Source organism: Triticum urartu, chromosome 6A (genome assembly GCF_056163025.1).
Source record: "Triticum urartu cultivar PI428250 chromosome 6A, HENAU_Tu73, whole genome shotgun sequence".
Taxonomy (NCBI): domain Eukaryota; kingdom Viridiplantae; phylum Streptophyta; class Magnoliopsida; order Poales; family Poaceae; genus Triticum; species Triticum urartu.
In genome coordinates, this window is record NC_141878.1 from 251106185 (window position 1) to 251125469 (window position 19285).

Sequence of the window (19285 nt, forward strand, 5' to 3'; positions counted from 1 at the left end):
ACAGAAGAACCACATCATGATGATGTGGAGGGGTTTATTGATACCATCACTGTAGGGGAAACTAGGAAAGTTTCCGATGCACGAATCACTAGCATACATTTTCCTGTTTTATGTTACTTTGCATTATTTGCTAGTCGTTGCTTAATTGGTCGTGGAAATTGGGGAAACCTTAGTATCCCTGATATTATTATTTTGCTCCAAGGTTTATACAGTGATAACACTTTTAGCATCGGCGGCGTTATTGCTATACGGTTAAGTCTGAACCGTACAAAGGGCCACATCTTTGGAGGCATCTATGCCTCACGCCTAGCTGCACATTTTAACGTACCTATTAGGCATGCTGAGAAGGAAGAAAAGGTGCTGCCCCGTGTTTATCTAGATTATAAAAGTATGGTGACACATGATTTTATTGTTAAGAATAGGGCAGGAGAGCTTAAATATCAATTGTTCTTCCATAAACATCATCCTGAGACTATTACCATGCCTGCTCCTTCTTTGTTTGATCTATCTTAAGGCACGTACCTTGTTCCGTTGAAGGCTATTCAAGGCTACCGGAACCCTGCACCAGCCGAGGAGCCAGAGCCGGAACCACAATTTGATCCCTCGCGACAGTCTAATTTCTAGTGGGATCCGGAGATGATTGCCAGCCAGTGGCAATCGGAGCCTTCTTCTTCTTCATCGCAGTACGACCCCAACTACTATTGTGGATATCCGCCAGGCCAGCCGTGGCCATAGACCAACTTAGGCCAAAAGCCTAAGCTTGGGGGAGTACGTATTTCCCACCGACATTACATTTATGTTCACACACTCATTGCTAGATGTCGGTGCTCATACTTTTTCATTGTATCATCCATGCTAGTTTAATTTCCTTTTTATGCTTTCTTCTTGTGTGTTTAATAAACCTTAAGAAAAACCAAAAAAATTAGTTGTGGCTTCTAGCTAGTTTTAATTTCCATGCTTGTAGTAGTAATTAAAAAGAAAACCCAAAAATATTTCCTGTTCTTCTTTTGCTTGTTGGGAGCTTTCCCGTGTAAATAGTTTTATTTCTTTTCTTTTCTTTGGGGGTCGATAGGAGAAGACCATAATTAAATTGTTAAAGTGGCTCTTATATGCATTATTGTTGATCTGACAAAAGAGCCCATATTGCCTTGCCTTCTCCTGTTTATTGAATGCTTGCAGATTCCAGCTTAGTCCAATGCACACGCACTACTATTATTATTCACACTATTCGGTCGTGCAAGTGAAAGGCAATTATGATGATATATGATGGACTGGCTGAGATGAGAAAAGCTGGTATGAACTCGACCTCTTTTGTTTTTGTAAATATGATTAGTTCATCGTTCCTGATTCAGCCTATTATGAATAAACATGTTTGCAATGACAACTAGAGATCATAGTTTCTTGTGCCATGCTTGATTAGCTATGAGTTATAATGGTTTACCTTGCGTTCCAACATGCTATTAAAATGGTTATGATGTGGTATGATAGGGTGGTATCCTCTGAATGACTTAAGTGACTTGACTTGGCACATGTTCACGCATGTAGTTGAAACAAAATCAACATAGCCTTCACGATATTTATGTTCATGGTGGATTATATCCTACTCATGCTTGCATTCGGTGTTGATTAATTTTAATGCATGTTAATGACTGTTGTCGCTCTCTAGCTGGTCGCTTCCCAGTCTTTTGCCAGCTTTCACCTGTACTAAGCGGGAATACTGCTTGTGCATCCAAACTCCTTAAACCCCAAAGTTATTCCACATGAGTCCACTATACCTACCTATATATAGTATCTACCTACCGTTCCAAGTAAATTTGTATGTGCCAAACTCTAAACCTTCAAATAAATATCATGTTTTGTATGCTCGAATAGCTCATGTATCAACTAGGGCTGTCTTTATCTCCCATGTTAGGCGGGTTATTCTCAAGAGGAGTGGACTCAGCTCCTCACTCACGAGATAAATGGCTGGTCACCGGGATGCCCAGTCCCCTGCTTTATGCAAACTAAATCAAAATAATTGCAAACAAAACTCCCCCTGGGACTCATGTTAGTTGGAGGCACTCGTTGTTTCGAGCAAGCCATGGATTGATGCTTGTTGGTGGAAAGGGGAGTATAAACTTTACCATTCTGTTTGGGAACCGCCTATAATGTGTGTAGCATGGAAGATATCGCCATCTCTTGGTTGTTATGTTGACAATGAAAGTATACCGTTCAAAATATTATTCACCTCTGTTTCAAAACCGAGCTCTGGCACCTCTACAAATCCCTGCTTCCCTCTGCGAAGGGCCTATCTATTTACTTTTATGCTGAGTCATCATCCTCTTATTAAAAAGCACCAGTTGGAGAGCACCACTGTCATTTGCATTCATTACTGTTAATTTACATTGAGTATGACTTGACTGGATCTCTTTTACCATGAATTACAATGTCTAGTCAGTCCTTGGTCTTTAAAGGTGCTCTGCATTTATGTTTTGCGGTCTCAGAAAGGGCTAGCGAGATACCAACTTGTTATATCATATTATGATTGTTTTGAGGAAGTGTTGTCATCCGAGATTTATTATTATGGCTCGCTAGTTGATTATGCTATTAATATGAGTAAACTTGAGACCTATGCGTTATTGCAAATGTGGTTAGTTATAATCTTTGCTGAAAACTTGAATGTTGGCTTTACATATTAACAACAACAAGAGCAAACAGAGTTTGTAAAAGTTTTTCTTTATCACCTTCAGTTTGTCAACTGAATCGCTTGAGGACAAGCAAAGGTTTAAGCTTGGGGGAGTTGATACATCTCCAACGTATCTACTTTTCCAAACACTTTTGCCCTTGTTTTGGACTCTAACTTGCATGATTTGAATGGAACTAACCCGGACTGACGTTGTTTTCAGCAGAATTACCATGGTGTTATTTATGTGCAGGAGCAAATGTTCTCGGAATGACCTGAAACTTCACGGAGCCACTTTTCAAAAAATAAGAAAAATACCTGCCAAAGATGAAGGCCAGGGGCCCACCACCTTGCCACGATGGTGGGGGGCGCGCCTTCCCCCCTAGGGCGCGCCCCCTACCTCGTGGGCCTCCCGTTGCCTCTCCGACTCCAACTCCACCTCCATATATTGAGTTTCGATGAGAAAAAATCTGAGAAAAGAAATCATCGCGTTTTACGATACAGAGCCGTCGCCAAGCCCTAAAACCTCTCGGGAGGGCTGATGTGGAGTCTGTTCGGGGCTCCGGAGAGGGGAATCCATTGCCATCATCATCATCAACCATCCTCCATCACCAATTTCATGATGCTCACCGCCGTGCGTGAGTAATTCCATCGTAGGCTTGCTGGACGGTGATGGGTTGGATGGGATCTATCATGTAATCGAGTTAGTTTTGTTAGGGTTTGATCCCTAGTGTCCACTATGTTCTGAGATTGATGTTGCTATGACTTTGCTATGCTTAATGCTTGTCACTAGGGCCCGAGTGCCATGATTTCAGATCTGAACCTATTATGTTTTCATCAATATATGAGTGTTCTTGATCCTATCTTGCAAGTCTATAGTCACCTATTATGTGTTATGATCCGTTAACCCCGAAGTGACAATAATCGGGATACTTACTGGTGATGACCGTAGTTTGAGGAGTTCATGTATTCACTATGTGTTAATGCTTTGTTCCGGTTCTCTATTAAAAGGAGGCCTTAATATCCCTTAGTTTCCGTAAGGACCCCGCTGCCACGGGAGGGTAGGACAAAACATGTCATGCAAGTTCTTTTCCACAAGCACGTATGACTATGTTCGGAATACATGCCTACATTACATCAATGAACTGGAGCTAGTTCTGTGTCACCCTAGGTTCTGACTGTTACATGATGAACCGGATCCGGCATAATTCTCCATCACTGATCCATTGCCTACGAGCTTTCCATATATTGTTCTTCGCTTATTTACTTTCCCGTTGCTATTGCTATCATCACTACAAAATACCAAAAACATTGCTTTTACTACTGTTACCTTTTGCTACCGTTACCAATACTATCATATTACTTTGCTACTAAACACTTTGCTGCAGATATTAAGTTTCCAGGTGTGGTTGAATTGACAACTTAGCTGCTAATACTTGAGAATATTCTTTGGCTCCCCTTGTGTCGAATCAACAAATTTGGGTTGAATACTCTACCCTCGAAAATTTATGCGATCCCCTATACTTGTGGGTTATCACGTGGGCGTCTCCACTTCCCCACGCTTCCTCGGCAACTGCCCAGGCTGACAAAAAGACTGGCGCCTGCCACCGAGCCTTCATTGCCTTCTCTTTGTCTTGCTCCAGATCCCGTTTCTTCTTGTCAAGAGCATCTCCAGATCTGCCGAATCTCTCCTCGAAGTTCTTTGCCGATGGCGTCTGGTAAGGTGAAGTCGGCCGTGCAGTCTGCGAGCTACTCCTCCTCTCCTGCGCTGGCCCTCGGTGTGTCCTCCATCATGGAGGAGAGGCACCTCGCCGCTGCGCTCCCGCTGACGGCGAGCAACCACAACGAGCGGAAGGAGACATTGCTCCTGGCCGGCTCCACTGAACCATGGACCTTGGCGGAGGCGTTCTATCCCTTCTTCCTCGATTGTGTCTTCGCGGGGCTCGTTCTGCCTTTCTCCAAGTTCTTCACCACGGTCCTCGACCACTACCAGGTTCAGGCTCTGCACCTCCAGCCCAACTCCATCCTTCTCCTGTCCATCTTCGCCTTCTACTGTGAGGCATTCATGGGTGTGATGCCCTTCGTCGTGCTCCTCCGCCACTTCTTCTACCTCCGGATACACAACCCGAACCAGCACTCCGCCTGCATCTCCTTCGCCATGGTCCATAGGGGCAACGTGCTCATGAGGGCCGGGAAGAAGGTGGAGAACTTCTGGCGCAAGTGGGTCATCATGGACGCCAGGGGCCTCCGTGCGTGGCTGGAATTGCCGGCCGAAATGCTAGAGAAGCTGGACTAGTGGGCTCATGAGAAGCTCGCCGACCCCCGGGCGGCACCGGTCCTGAGGAAGATGAAGGTGGACATGGAGTTCGGGGTACTGACGGGGGCCATGCTTGTTAAGGAGTTCCTGATGCAGCGCCTGGCCCCGCTCCAGGCACACTCACGCCCCATGTGGGATTTCAAGGGCACGAGGGACAACATCTGGCTGTGCCCAGGGAGCTTGATAGGTGAGGAGCTGGACAAGGCCATGCACACTCTTCTGGAGAAGGACCTGGGCAGCCTCCCTGTGGCCTACGTCCCGATATATCATCGTGGCGATGGGGTGGAGCTAGTCGCCGCCATGCCCGTCTTCGACGAGCTGGGGCTCGTGTCGCCCAGGCTCCCCACCTCCCCGGTGCCGGTGTCTTCCGGTTAGGACTCCAAGGGGAAGGGGGCGGAGGACTCGAAGGCGACTGGAGACGATGTGGTGGAGACCTCTCCCCCATCGTAGAGCGAGCTTATCTGCAGTCTCTCTAATGACGACGACGACGCCGAGCACCCGGTCGAGGGATCCCCGCGCTCCACCGGCGTCGTCACGAGGTTCGAGGCCACCCCCTTGCGGAGGCTAGGCTGAGCGACTCCGAAGAAGGGCGCGGCAGCATCCCCTCTTCGAGCCGACGCCTCAGCCTCACCCTCCGTCGCCGCCGCACCGAGGCCAGTCGATGTGTGTCTCGCCAATCCTAAGGGCGTAGCAAAGCCCGTGCTCAAGAAGATTGGGGGCGTCCTGGCCCCGGTCAGGGAGAGGGCATACATCGCTGCTGACGAGTGAGCATCTTACTTTACCTTTGTTTGCCATCCTTGATGTCGTGCCCATAACACTCCCCTCCTGGTGACCAAGGTGGAGACCGCTGTGAAGAAGACGAAGGAGGAAGCCAGGACGCGAGAGGCACCACACCCGCCGCGGCCACGGCGACCATGGCACCGACGAAGGAGGTCACCTCGCGCTCCCCTATGACGGAACAGGCCCCTCAAAGTGTGGTGGTAGAGCCTCAAGAGAAGGCCGCCTTCGTGAGCCGCCGGTCCTCGTCGCACCTGCGGGGGGTTCGGGGGCTCCAGAGCCCCCTGCGGCCCTTGCTGCTGCGACGGCACCAGTCCAGGCGCCGCTGCCACCTCCTCCCCAGGCCCTCGCGTTGGCGAACTACGGCCCCGTCACTAGGCCCGGTGCTCTGGAGGAAGCCTACACCATGCTGGAGCAGCTCCGGACCGACATTAAGGGTGCCGACAGGTGCATGGTGACATGGCAGATGTGGCAGATCTCAGGGTGGTTCCAAGCCGACGCGTCTGTCAGGGCAGCCTGGGGCCGGGCCGAGGCTGCCGCCACGGAGGGCAGGAAGGAGGCCACGATGGCTCACGACGTGGCGCTGGCTAACGCAGCGTCCGCCGAGGAGCGTTGCAACATGACAGAAGCCGGGCTGAAGGCCCTCCGCGAGGAGCAAGCTCGGCTCCAAGAATGGGAGGAGGAGCTTAAAGCCTGGGAGGATGCACTCGCTGACCGCGACGCCGAGCTGGCCCAGGCGGCCAAGGACAAAGCTGCGGAGCAGGGCCGCCCGGGCAAGCTGAAGGAGGATGTGGACAGGGCCTAGGCGTCCCATGCCAAGCTTGTCTCTGAGGAGAAGGCCCGTCTAGAAGCCAGGGAGAAGACCCTCGCCGCCGCTGAGAAGGCGGCAGCCGCGGGGCGCGAAGCCTTCGTCTCCCTTGAGCTGAGGTCTCGCATGGCGTTGCATTCCCTTTACGGGGACAGGTACGAGGAGCCGCTGGCGTCTCCAGAGGATGGCCTTTTTGGGCTTCTCCCCAAGCTTGTCCAAGCGCTTGAAGGTGTCGCCGCTGGAGTGGACTCCATGGTGGAGGGGGAGTGCCACGCGCTCTTCACCACGGCCGCGATGTGTGTCTTCAGCCACCTCCACCTTCGAGAGCCGAGATTCGACCTCAGCACCCAGATCAATCCGGTGGCTCCTGAGTCCCGCAATGCTGCTGTTGCGGCCGCGAAGAAGCAGGTGGAAGCCCTACTGAAGAAGTTCCTCTATGTCCCCGACCCCGCGGCTGCGGTGACCGGAGCCTGCGACGAAGATGGCCACGGTGTTATCGATGACGGGCTCCCCAAGGCGGGCAACAACGGCAACCAAGGCGACGGCGACACTTCCTCCTAGTTCGATCCTGCGACATCCATGGCGCCTCACGGAGGCGTGAGAACTTCTGTTTAAACTCGTGGAACATTGTGTTTTGTAATAACTTTCGGGACTCCGTAATTTGCTCTCCGTGCTTGATTTCCTTCTTGCTTGCCTTAGTGTTGTGCGTCGGCAGGGCCTGGCCCCGCGCATACCTCAACCGCCATTGGGGCGTCCGAGTTGCGATGCTCGGGGGCCCCCCTTGACGTTCGAATGGCCCTCATGAAGGAAACGTGAGTAGCGTCTGAATTAACTTGGAGTCTCCATACCTTTCCTTGCCAGCTTTTTCTTGGGAGGGTCGCGAGAAAACCAAGTGTGAAGGACCTGGTGAGGTGGCGTGCGCCGGGCGTGACCTGGGCACACCCCCAGTGCCCAGCCCCCACGCGCGGCCCTCCCATGGGGAAAACAGTGCGGTGAGGCTGGGCAGCGAGCCTATTGGCCCTCCTGAGGTTATTACAACCATTAAGGTGCCCTCAAGTGTTTATTCACCAGCGCGGAGCATGGTGCTTGCACTCTTGCATGGGCATAGCCGCTCCTCGACCATGTCGTCCGCTAGTGCGGAGCATGGGGCTTCCACTGGTGCGTGGGTGGGAGCTCCCTCGGGGGGTAGACTCCGGGGCATGCACAACCCCGCCCTGACACGTGGCTAGCATGGCAAGACTGGAGGAGGTGTATATGGGCACCCGTGAGCCAGCGCGGGACTCACGAGGCCCTACCTCAAGGCGGGTTGTGCCTGAATTTTTGGTTCAGAACATGTGTAAGGGTCGTGCGAGATGTTTAGGTGGCCTCTGTCGAGTGAATCTCCAGAGGAAATCACATGAGAAGGCCAAACAACAATGACCCAAGGAGGTGATGTGAACGGGGCGGGCTCGCCAGACATAGCTCACCCATTGGGTTTATCGACGCTGTAGGGACTGACCCGAGCACATACGCCTTTCCCAGTCTTCTCATGCAACAATCCTAAAGAAAGACAACCGCACGCGGTTCCCATAGCGGCGAAGCACCGGGTCACGCGCACTGATTCATCCACTCTCGATTAGCTCATGCGAGAACAAGGCACCAAGGACCACGGGAGGTGACGTACACGGGAGCTGGCCCGCGAGACAGAGCTCAACCACTTGGGTATGGTGACGCTGCAGGGACAGACCCGAGCACAGATGTCGTGCCAGTCCTTACTCATGAGGCGGTCGCGGACGGGTTTGTGAGGGCGCACAACATTCATGGTGGCAAAGCACCGGACATTCAGGTGATAATATAAAGCAAACTCATGAAAGGGTGAGGCTATTTCTGGTGCCAGGGCGATGCCGCACTTCGATGAGTGGGGGCTGCTCCCTGAAGGCCACACTGGGCCTCGCGACAACCCCCTCCTGGTGGCACCTAGAACCAGGGGCCCTGAGGATGAAGCTCCCAGCACGGTCGTGGAGGAACTTGCCGGGGCGCCTGCCCCACAACAATCCGCCCCCGCGGCTCCGATCGGCGAGGGAGATGTCCGTCCCCAGGGCACACCTACCACACCGAGCACGAGGGGCCTCGCACCAAGTTCTAGCAGGTTAACTTCCAGCCTCTGCACTCCCTGGAAGAGGGGGAAGCACGATAGCTACAGAGGCTCGGCCCCATGAGCCTCGAAGAAGAGGAAGTGGATCACCATGGATGAGTAAGCCTTTCGCTTTTCCTAACCTCTGCTTGTCGAGTCCTCCTAAGCCTCCATTTCGTAGGTCCCAGCTAGACTGAGAGGTGAAGGAGCCCCCGTTGCCATCCTCCGGAGTGTCGGAGTATCCCTAACTCGAGCCTGCATATTTTGAAGGGGTTGTGGTTCTCCTGAGGTGTCTACTGGTGGTCCACGACCCCGAGGCCCCGAGGCGGGCCTCCGACGAGGGCGGCGTAGAGCTTACATGGGTGGTGCCGCCGCTCATCCCTATGCCGCCTGGCGACCCCTGGGGCTACCACAAGCCGAAGAGCGGCCTGATGTCGATCTAGTGCGGGGCCATGCCTCAAGCCATGAGGGTGGGCACCGAGTCAACTGGCCCTAAGCTGTCGTCCGATGTTGCTGGATCTTTCGGTGCCCCTGCCCCAGCCAGGGGCGCGGATCAGATCCCTGGCTGGGCATTGGAGCTTGCGCGCATTTGGGGTGCCATCCGGCTCGGCCTCCTTCAGGGCGCGAGGGGCGCGTTGGGCCAGCTTGAGGTGGAGCTTGAGGTCGAAGATCAGCGCTTGGAGCGGGAGTGGCGCCGGCTCGAAGTGGCCATGAACTTCAGCCACCTCCAACATGAAGCCACTCGCGCGAAGGACGGGGCATCTACCACAACAGCCAAAGAGGCCCGTGACCGTGCCTTCGAGGAAGCCGAGGCCGCGGACCAGCGGTGTGAGGCCGCCGAGAGGCGCGAGCAGGAGCTCCTGGCCTCCATCGCGTCTCTGGAGCGGCAAGGCCGAGATCATGGTGTCACCGCCCTCGCCCCCACGAGTGGGCCTTCGAGCCGCGAGTAGGAGCTTCGCGCTCTGGGGGAGGTGTTGGAGCTGGTGGCGTCAGAGCAGGAGCTGGAGCGTGATCGGCTAGAGGCGATGGAGCGCTAGGTAATGAACACGGAGGCCGCTCTGGCCTCTCACGAGGAGACTGCCCAGGAGGAGGCCAAGGAGAGGGTCGAGGGGGTCCGCCGTGCCCCTCCCAGGACTACCGCGTGAGACTGAAGCTTCAAGAGTCCCGCTTCTGCAAATGGCGCGACGAGCAGAAGGGCGAGGCCGACGATCTCAAAAAGAAGTTAGGCGAAGTAGAGCTACGCGAGGAAGCCGTGTTGGACGCCCAGGCTGCAGCTAAAACGGAGTTTTCCTCTCCTTACGAGCAGGTGGCGGATGTCACCTCCCTCGTGGAGCGGGCATCAGATGTGGCGAACCGAGCCCGGGGACTACATCACACGCGGTCCCAGATGTTCCAAGCCCTTGAGCAGAGGCCCTGTTGGGCCCTGAGCGGCATCTGCGCCGAGGACGTCTCCAGCCCGCTCGTTGCTGACGACGCTGGCTACCTCGGCTTCTTCACTAGGGTCATGGAATTTCTTGAAGGTGGGGCTGGGAAGATGTGCCAACTCGTCGAAGAGAAGATCCGCGATCTTCTTGTCTGTGTGTCCTGGCGCGTCTTTAGCCATCTTCTTCACTTTGACCCCGACTTCGACCTCAAGGCTGTGATAGCTTTCGTGCCTGTGGAAATTAGGGGCGCCCTGGAAGGACGAGTGGAGGACCACGTGGACGACCTGATCATGGAGTTCACTTCTACAGGTGGCGAAGGCTAGCCCGAGGCTGATGGTGGTAGCAACGATGGCGACAACGACGACGACGATAGTAGCGATGATGACAGCATGTCTCCCTAGGTTGTCTTTTTCCTATCTCCTACCAAGGTTTTGAACATGACCCCGTGAGGATGTAAGAGTATTTTGGGAAAGACCCCTTTGCGATGCATGTATGAAACGACAATATACTCCCTTAAGCCGCCTTTACCCTGTTCACTGTGCGTCTAGGGGTAGCTTGATTATGTTACATCGGGCCATGACGCCCGGACAGGACCACGAGACCGGTGCTCATCAAGGATCCTGGGCAAGCTTCGCCTGCTAGCCCCATTCGCGGAGCAGTAGAATGGTCGTGCTCGGGATGACTTAGATGTGGGCACTGGTCTAACCCCATTCGCAGAGCAATCGGTCGGCGGGCGAGCAAGCAGACATGGCTACCCACTACTAGGAAATACCTTATAGCTAGATGCTTAGCAGTAGCGAGGGGTAAGAGCCCCACGCTTCTACTACTTAGTAGTAGCGCGGGTAAAATAGTGCGCTACTACTAGAGAATAGCAGTAACGTGGGCCTACCTTTCCCACGCTACTAGTAAATAATCATCACAGTGCCCCAGAACGAACCATAGTAGCAGCGCGGGTTTAAAACCCGCGCTACTACTAAGTTGATAGTAATAACACGGGTATACCACCTCTCGCTACTATTATGGATAGACAGGGTCAACCCACTTGGTTACAGCGCGGCACCCTTGCCCCGCGCTACAACTAATCAACATGCCCCAGTCCCCCAAACGACGGCCATACGGAGACCCATGGATAAATATTTCTTCGAGCTATTCCACCCGCGTCCTCCTCTGCCTCTCCGCACCTCTCACCGCTTCGCGCCCCCTCCTCATCCTCCCTCCTCCCCCCACTCGCGGTCGCCTCTCCCGATAGATCTGGTGCCAGGGTTCCGGCGCCGGCGAACGGGGGAGCGGAGACATTCCGGGAGGGAGGGGTCGACGTGTGCCTGGTGGGCGGAGGGGCGGATGGGGAATCTGCGTGCCGACCTCGACGAGCAGATCGAGCAGCTCCTGCAGGGCAAGCCCCTCGTCGAGCCCGAGGTGCCCCTCGTGTCTCCTCCTCCAGGCTGTTTTGAGTCCTAGGTGCTTGATATGTGTGTTTCTGGGGCAGGTCAGGGTGGATTCCGGCGGATATACGGCCGACAGGCTGGATGCATTAGCTGTCGGCCTTCTCTTAATTGAAAAGAACGAACCTTTGGTGCTGTACTAGGTTGCTATCGATTGAATGTCTGAGCTGGTGCATTCATTCTATGCGTGAATTGTTTTGTTTGCTACTGATTTCCATGTACTGTACTAGAGTATTCTGAATGATTGCTGGCATAATTGTGTGCACTGTTTGTAGGAATTCTTGTAAGGTAGCATAAGAGGCATGCATGAGGGAGAGGTTCTTATAGCTGTTGATATAGTTGGTCTTGACCTGCATTTTGGACCCTGACCAATTGGACCAAAATGCGTACTAATTTTAGGTTATTCTCGGTGCGTAGAAGAATTTGCTATCAGGTTGCTTGGTAATGACTTATCATCACCTTATAAACATTTCTTTTGCGTTTAATCCCGCCACTAATGCCTCCTTGACCGCCGATGTCTCGTCACGGCCGTGCTTATGCGTAGGCGCCGCCAGCGCCGCATGCAAGTTAGCCTGTCAGCAGCAAGGGCAACCTGCCCACGCTCTCCCCACTGGGAAATTAATCTTGCTATACTGAAGTCCAACTCTTTGATTATGCCTTTTCAGTGTAGATTCTTTCATGTTAACTAGTTGGAGTAAGTTCTAATTAGGTCACAGATTTTGTACTAAATAAAAAGTGTTGTTTAGAGACAGTGATGGTTAAGGGAAAAATCATTTATTTTACATTTTGTACCACAAGTACTTAGCGTGCATTTTCTACTCTGAGATTAATTACACAAGCTACATCATAATACAATGGAAGGTGTTTTTCTATCCAATAGGTTGTAGCTAGTAAGCATAGAGTAAAATAACAGCTGAAGATTTTCTTATGCAATTTAGGAGTGGAAAGAAACAAATAGCTGATTTGCAGTGATTAATTCACTACTTCAGAGTTAATTAGTGTTTCGGTATAGTTTCTTTTGTTATGAAGTAGCTTATATATAATTGAAGTGATTATGCTTTTATGGATGGATGCTCGTAGGTTTTAAAGGACTGAAATTCTGTCAATGTATACCACTAAAATCTTCTAAATGAATATTACTTCATTTCTTGTAACTGAATATTTCTTCAGCTTTGGGGTATAATTTTTCTGCAATGAGCAGATTTAGACGGCACTTAGAAGGCGCCACTGGGTTCTACAAGAGCGAGATGGGCGGTTCGTCCGAGCCCGAGTCGCATGGGACATCCGACTGCCCGCACGGGGGAGGGGGGTCCAGCAGCAAGTGCACCCGCGCCGCCGAGGTGCACAACCTCTCCGAGAGGGTGGTGGCCCGGTTCCCCGTCGTCAACCATTTTCCCCTGAGTTTCACACCGCTTTTCTGCTCTTCTCGCCCTATTTTCTTGGCTGATCATTGCTTGCTTGATTGGGGTGAAGCGGCGGAGGAGCAGGATTGACGAGAAGATGAAGGCATTGCAGATCCTGATACCCAATTCCAACAAGGTCGGCACCACAAAACCATCTACTGTACCACTTTGTTTTTCTTTGTCCTTGAATTCGGGGCTATTGAGTTTGGTAGTGCTTGTGTGGTTACAGACTGACAAGGCATCCATGCTTGACGAGGCCATACTCATTGAGTATCTGAAGCAACTGCGGCTCCAAGTACATGTCAGTAAATGCATGTCTCAATGGCTGGTTGATGTAGAGACTAACTTGCTAGTGCATTTATTTTAACTGATGGTCCAAACTGCAAACATTGATGCAAAAGTTTTAATGTGGGTGTTTTCTTTATTGATTCTTTATCCTATCCATAGTGAAGTAAAGCCGGGAAATTTTCCACACAGCAAAGCAGTGGCTACTTTCTGTTCTGTCCAGTGTTTTCTAGCCATATCTTATAGAACTTTTGATTTCCTTGGATTCACAATGGGATTTATAATGCTGATCAAAATGTTGATATGTTAGGACTAGTTTCCTAGTGCAAATGCAATTCGGCAAATCCACTATAACTCACACAAATTGCCCTATTTTAAGTGTAACTGTAAGTGGTTTTCACTGCAATTTGTCAACGAAATTTATAGTTTCTTTTAGTGTGAACAGTTTTTACTATAAATCTTCTACTAATTTACTGTGAATCTGCTTCTAATGCAATGTATCTCTATTTCTAATGAACTGTAAATCTACTGCAAAATCATTGTAAAAACTCACTATAATTCCACTAGGTAAAGGGTGTTTTTTATCATGCTTTTCATGTCTATGTTCATCCAACAACCCATACTCTTTTTCTATTCTGGTTTCTTATTTTTCTTGCAAAGGTACAGTAACTTCCCCTCTCTTTTCGTGCAAATGATAAGAAGTTGAGGGGACCTGTTTCTCACAGGAGGGAGTAGGTTGAGACCTCACTATCTACTTCAACCAAAAGATTTGAAGAGTTGCAAAAGGTAATTTTGGAGCAAATTTCAGTGCATATTCTCATTGTATCAGAATTTTACTACCAATCTCTTGTATCATCTGAGCTTATGCTTCCTCTCCATTTATTCACTATATCTATATGCCTTGCTGATGCTCATTTCCATTGCTGCAGGATAATGAGATGTTGAAGAGGCAGAGTGAATCCATGACACTGCAGTGCAGTTGCACCGTTCCGTTGAATATTACTCAGGAATAAGGACATTTCACTAGCAGATTATCTCTATTTTTCCTTTTCATTTTTCTTTATTATTGGAGTGAGAACAGGTAGAATGAGGAAGTGTGTAATAGTAGACATGACAACTATGTGATGGTAGAATAAGAATAAGGACATTTCCATCGCTATTGTGTTTTCGGAATTGTATGCATAAAATGGAATTGATCGATTTTTTTAATTCCTAATTAGCTACTAGTAGCGTGGGGGTATTATAGAAGTGATACTACTATTCCATTAGTAGTAGCGTGGGGGTGGAATACTAGTAGCGTGGGGCACTAGCGCTACTGGTACGTCTATTTAGCAGTAGCGTGGGGTAAAACAAGCGCTACTTCTAAAAATTAGCTGTAGCGCCGTAGCAGTAGCGCGGGTACCTCCACTACTGCTAGTCCAAAAACCAACGCTACTGCTAAGGTTGTTCCTAGTACCTTAGGAGAAAACTCATGAAATGGAAAATGCTGCAGAAAAAATCCCATTCCCTTGCGACTAAAGAAGCAAGAACTTCATATTTCATTACAAAAAGTGGCAATTGGTTACAAGAGAAAGCAAAGAACAGCCATGTCCGGCACCTAAGCTAGTCTTCCCACCAACACATAGCATGGGGCCTCCACGTGGGCGTGGGCATAGTCGTTGTTTGACCGTATCGTCTGCCAACGCGGTGCATGGGGCTTCCACTTGGGTGTGGGCATAGTCGTTGTTTGACCGTGTCGTCCGCCAACGCGAAGCACGGGGCGTCCACTTGGGAATGGGTGGGAGCCCCCGTGAGGCTGAGGGGCGGCGCACAGGGAGACTTCGGAGCGTGTACAACCCCACTCATTATTACGTGAGAGTGTCACGGTTAAAGCTTGAAGGGATGCAGGGCACTCCCTGCCTTCTGGATGGGGACCCCGCCCCTCGCCTGCAGGCACGCGCCGGCATGCCTAGTGGCACAGGCAATCCTAGACGGGCCCCCAACGTGGGTGAGAACCCATGGGCGTCCTCTCCTAAGAGGGCCTGCTCCAGTGTGGGGTCTCCGATCTCGGGGCCGGCGGCGGGTGGCCACACGGGCCACCGCTCGCCTAGCTATCTCCCACTGCAAGCTTTCGGACTCCACCTAAGTCTTTTGATTTCGGGGTGGGGGCGGGGGGCGGGCGTCAGGTTGTGATGACCCGAGAGGCTCCAAGCCCCAGCGAGCATCCTGGGCCTAGTGGGGCTCTCGAGCCCCCGGAGACCCCATGGGCGTCCACTTGGGAATGGGTGGGAGCCCCCGTGAGGCTGAGGGGCGGCGCACAGGGAGACTTCGGGGCGTGTACAACCCCACTCATTATTACGTGAGGGTGTCACGGTTAAAGCTTGAAGGGGTGCAGGGCACTCCCTGCCTTCTGGATGGGGACCCCGCCCCTCGCCTGCAGGCACGCGCCGGCATGCCTGGTGGCACAGGCCATCCTGGACGGGCCCCCAACGTGGGTGAGAACCCATGGGCGTCCTCTCCTAAGAGGGCCTGCTCCAGTGTGGGGTCTCCGATCTCGGGGCCGGCGGCGGGTGGCCACACGGGCCACCGCTCGCCTAGCTATCTCCCACTGCAAGCTTTCGGACTCCACCTGAGTCTTTTGATTTCGGGGTGGGGGCGGGGGGCGGGCGTCAGGTTGTGATGACCCGAGAGGCTCCAAGCCCCAGCGAGCATCCTGGGCCTAGTGGGGCTCTCGAGCCCCCGGAGACCCTTGAGGTCCCACCTCACGTCGGGGCGCCGCCACGCGCCTGGCATGCGCTTCGTCCGGCTGCCGCTTCGCGAGTGTGTTATCGAAGCGTGGTTCACCTGCGTTTTAAGGTTAGCACAATACGTTATGAAAATATTGGTTGTATCAGGGGGTACAACCGGGGCACATCTCTGGGTTGCGAGGGACCCTTGGGCCTCGTGAGGCCTTGAAGACCTCGAGGACCAGGCCGGCGGGGGCCTGCCTTCCGTCAGTCCCGTGGCACTTTCGTCTTGTCGATCGCCACTGCCATCGACGGGTCACGATGGCCACGAGGTAGCCTGCCGCAGTGCCTCCCGCGGGGGGGGGGGGGGACCTAGCCTGGGTGAAGCCTGGGAAAGCACCTCCTAGGTTGTAATGGGAATCCTGTTCACCCTCTGTAGGATCGAAATTATGTCTAGAGGGGGGTGATTAGACAACTTGACCAAATAAAAATCTATCATTTTCCCAATTTTAAGTCTTAGCAGATTTTAGCAACTTATCACAAGTCAAGCAATCAACCTACACATGCAAATCTAAGAATATAGCAGCGGAATGTAAATCATTGCATATGAAGGTAAAAGGGAGGAGTTTGGAGGGAGCAAACGCAATGTAGACACCGAGATTTTTGGCGTGGTTCCGATAGGTGGTGTTCTCGTACATCCACGTTGATGGAGACTTCAACCCACGAAGGGTAACGGTTGCGTGAGTCCATGGAGGGCTCCTCCCATGAAGGGTCCATGAAGAAGCAACCTTGTCTATCCCACCATGGCCATCGCCCATGAAGGACTTACCTCACTTGGGTAGATCTTCATGAAGTAGGCGATCTCCTTGTCCTTCCAAACTCCTTGGTTCAACTCCACAATCTTGTTGGAGGCTCCCAAGTGACACCTAACCAATCTAGGAGACACCACTCTCCAAAAGGTAATATATGGTGTGTTCATGATGAACTCATTGCTCTTGTACTTCAAATGATAGTCTCCCAACACTCAACTCTCTCTCACAGATTTGGATTTTGTGAAAAGATGATTTGAGTGGAAAGCAACTTGGGGAAGGCTAGATATCAAGATTCTTGTGGTTGGATTGGAATATCTTGGTCTCAACACATGAGTAGGTGGTTCTCTCTCAAAAAATGAATGGTGGAAGTGTAAGCATGTTTTGATAGCTCTCTCCACGAATGGAGAACGGGTGGAGGGGTATATATAGCCTCCACAAAAAATCTAACTATTACACACAATTTACCGAACTCGGTGGGACCAAATAGCTAAACTCGGTCAGACCGATTTAGTTCAGTGAACGTTAGGATTTTTGGTGGGACCGACATGTCAACTCGGTGGGACTGATTTCATTAGGGTTAGGGCATAATGTAATCTCGATGAGACCAATATCTGTAATAGGCAAACAGAGAGTTGGTCAGGCAAACTCGATGGGACCGATCGCTCATTTCTGTGAGACAGAAATGTTACGAAAAGGAAACAGAGAGTTTTCAATCCCATCTCGGTGAGATCGAGATCCCTATCGGTGAGACCGAACTGATTAGGGTTATTGGCTATGGCTATGTCAAATGAACTCGGTGACGCCGGATAGATCAAATCAGGGGGGCCGAGTTTGACTTTTGGTTTGGGACATATGTGGATATGAGAAAGTGGTTGAGGGCTTTTGGAGCATATCACTAAGAATTTTGAGCAAGCAAGCCATTAAGCAACACCTCATCCCCTTTTAATAGCATTGGCTTTTCCTATGGACTCAATGTGATCTTGGATCACTAAAATGAAAAGATAGAGTCTTGAGCTTGAGCCAATATATGTCCTTAGCATTTTGAGAGGCCACATCTCTAGTCCATGCCATGCCAATCATTGAACTTTATGAAATGATCATCTTGAAAGAGTATTAGTTCAATGAGCTATATCTTATTAAGAATTATCAAAACCACCCAGGGATTAGTTGCACTTTGAATCTCCCCTTTTTGATAATTGATGACAACATATAGATCAAATCTTTGACAAAAGGTAATAAGAGTGAAATATATCGTCGCTTTGAGAAGTATGTGATAAGCAAGAGCTCCCCCTAAATTTGTGCAGTATTTAAAATTTTCTTTTGAATGAAATGCACAATCGATTAGGATCATGAGCTACTCTTCCATGTCACATACATCTTGGTGGGTGCTCAAAATGATAGAATATGAAATATGTACTCATCACCAAGGCAAAGTGAATGATCATGTATGAGAGATAAATAATGTCATCATTCAAGCACAAGCATTAAAGTGATATGATCAAACACATGACCATACAAGTATCTCACACACATAAACATAGAGTATCATCCATGTAAGCACACAAATAAGTATCAAATAATTAGCAAATAAGAAGCAAATCTCTCTATCGAAGCCTATGATCTATACACTCTCTCCCCCTTTGGCAACAAGTTACCAAAAAGCTCAAAAATGCATAGTTCTATGCGTCTCTCTAGGCTTGATCTTCGGGAGGAAGCGTTGAGAGGACTCCAAGGACGAATGCATCTGTGGAAGTTGTTGGAGCTGGAGGAGTTGCAACTGGAGGAGATACTGATGTTGTGGATGTAGGTGCTGACGTAGTAGCTCTTGTGTCTGTCACAGGCACTGCTGCAGACCTCTATGCCCAAGGCACTCTCTGAAAGGCATCTGTAGTAGCTTTCCCTTTCCTCTCTTGAACTTCTTCCTGGAGCTGATCAACAGTTGTCTGCATCTCTTTCACCTTCAAGTCAAGATCATAGAACTTTTTCTCAATGATCCTCTCTAGGCTCTCTTAATTCTGAGTCAGGGTGGCCAGTCCTTTCTCAACCCTCAAAATTGCTTGAATAAGACATCCAAGTTGATCTTGCTTAGACTTCAGGAAAACTTGTGAAGCCTCTTCAACACTTGGCATCTTTGCTGCCTTCTCATATTTTGCTTTCTCCCTCTTCTCTTGAGCCTCCACACATGTGGGATGATCAGCATTCATGACAAATGTGTTTTCCTCAAAGTCAGGCCTTAAGGGAAGATGTTCCTTGTCCAACAAGTATGTGCCTGTGCCCATCTTGGAGTTGATGAGCATCTGGATGTGTGGAGCATATGCACATGATCTCTTTTGGTCAGCGGTTGTTCTCTTGATTGTATCAACAATCAAACTCATTACTTTGAACTTCTAGGGCACATCAAACAATTGCAGCAAATTGATGGAATGGCCTCTGATCATCCTGTGATCTCCTGATTTGGGCAACAAGGTGTGCCTCAAGATGGTGTTAATAGTGGCCAGTCTAGACAATAGATAATACACAGAGCCCATCTTGTGAGT

At 50.7% G+C, this 19285-nt stretch overlaps 1 protein-coding gene across 15 annotated transcripts; it reads left to right on the forward strand.

The window, feature by feature from the left end:
• The first annotated feature begins 11141 nt into the window (after positions 1 to 11141).
• On the forward strand, positions 11142 to 14440 carry LOC125513236 (transcription factor SPATULA-like). Of its 15 annotated transcripts, none has more exons than XR_015608056.1 (5): positions 11142 to 12883; positions 13017 to 13082; positions 13176 to 13247; positions 13898 to 14017; positions 14161 to 14440. XR_015608056.1 is itself a non-coding variant. In XM_087527764.1 (5 exons), the coding sequence occupies exons 1-4, from the start codon at positions 12737 to 12739 to the stop codon at positions 13969 to 13971; spliced, it is 300 nt and encodes a 99-aa protein (XP_087383890.1). In that variant the 5' UTR covers positions 11150 to 12736; the 3' UTR covers positions 13972 to 14017; positions 14161 to 14440. The 15 variants fall into 15 exon arrangements, 1 of the variants encoding a protein (XP_087383890.1); XR_015608054.1 differs by having other exon boundaries at positions 13931 to 14017; XR_015608055.1 differs by having other exon boundaries at positions 11143 to 12883; positions 13934 to 14017.
• The last annotated feature ends 4845 nt before the right edge of the window (positions 14441 to 19285 follow it).

Bases quoted from the DNA above. Each gene is read 5' to 3' on its own strand.
- LOC125513236 (XM_087527764.1), top strand. From the start codon at position 12,737: ATGAGCAGATTTAGACGGCACTTAGAAGGCGCCACTGGGTTCTACAAG. The intron at 12,884-13,016 runs GTGCACAACCTC...ATTGGGGTGAAG, and splicing joins AGTGCACCCGCGCCGCCGAG to CGGCGGAGGAGCAGGATTGA. The intron at 13,083-13,175 runs GTCGGCACCACA...GTGTGGTTACAG, and splicing joins TGATACCCAATTCCAACAAG to ACTGACAAGGCATCCATGCT.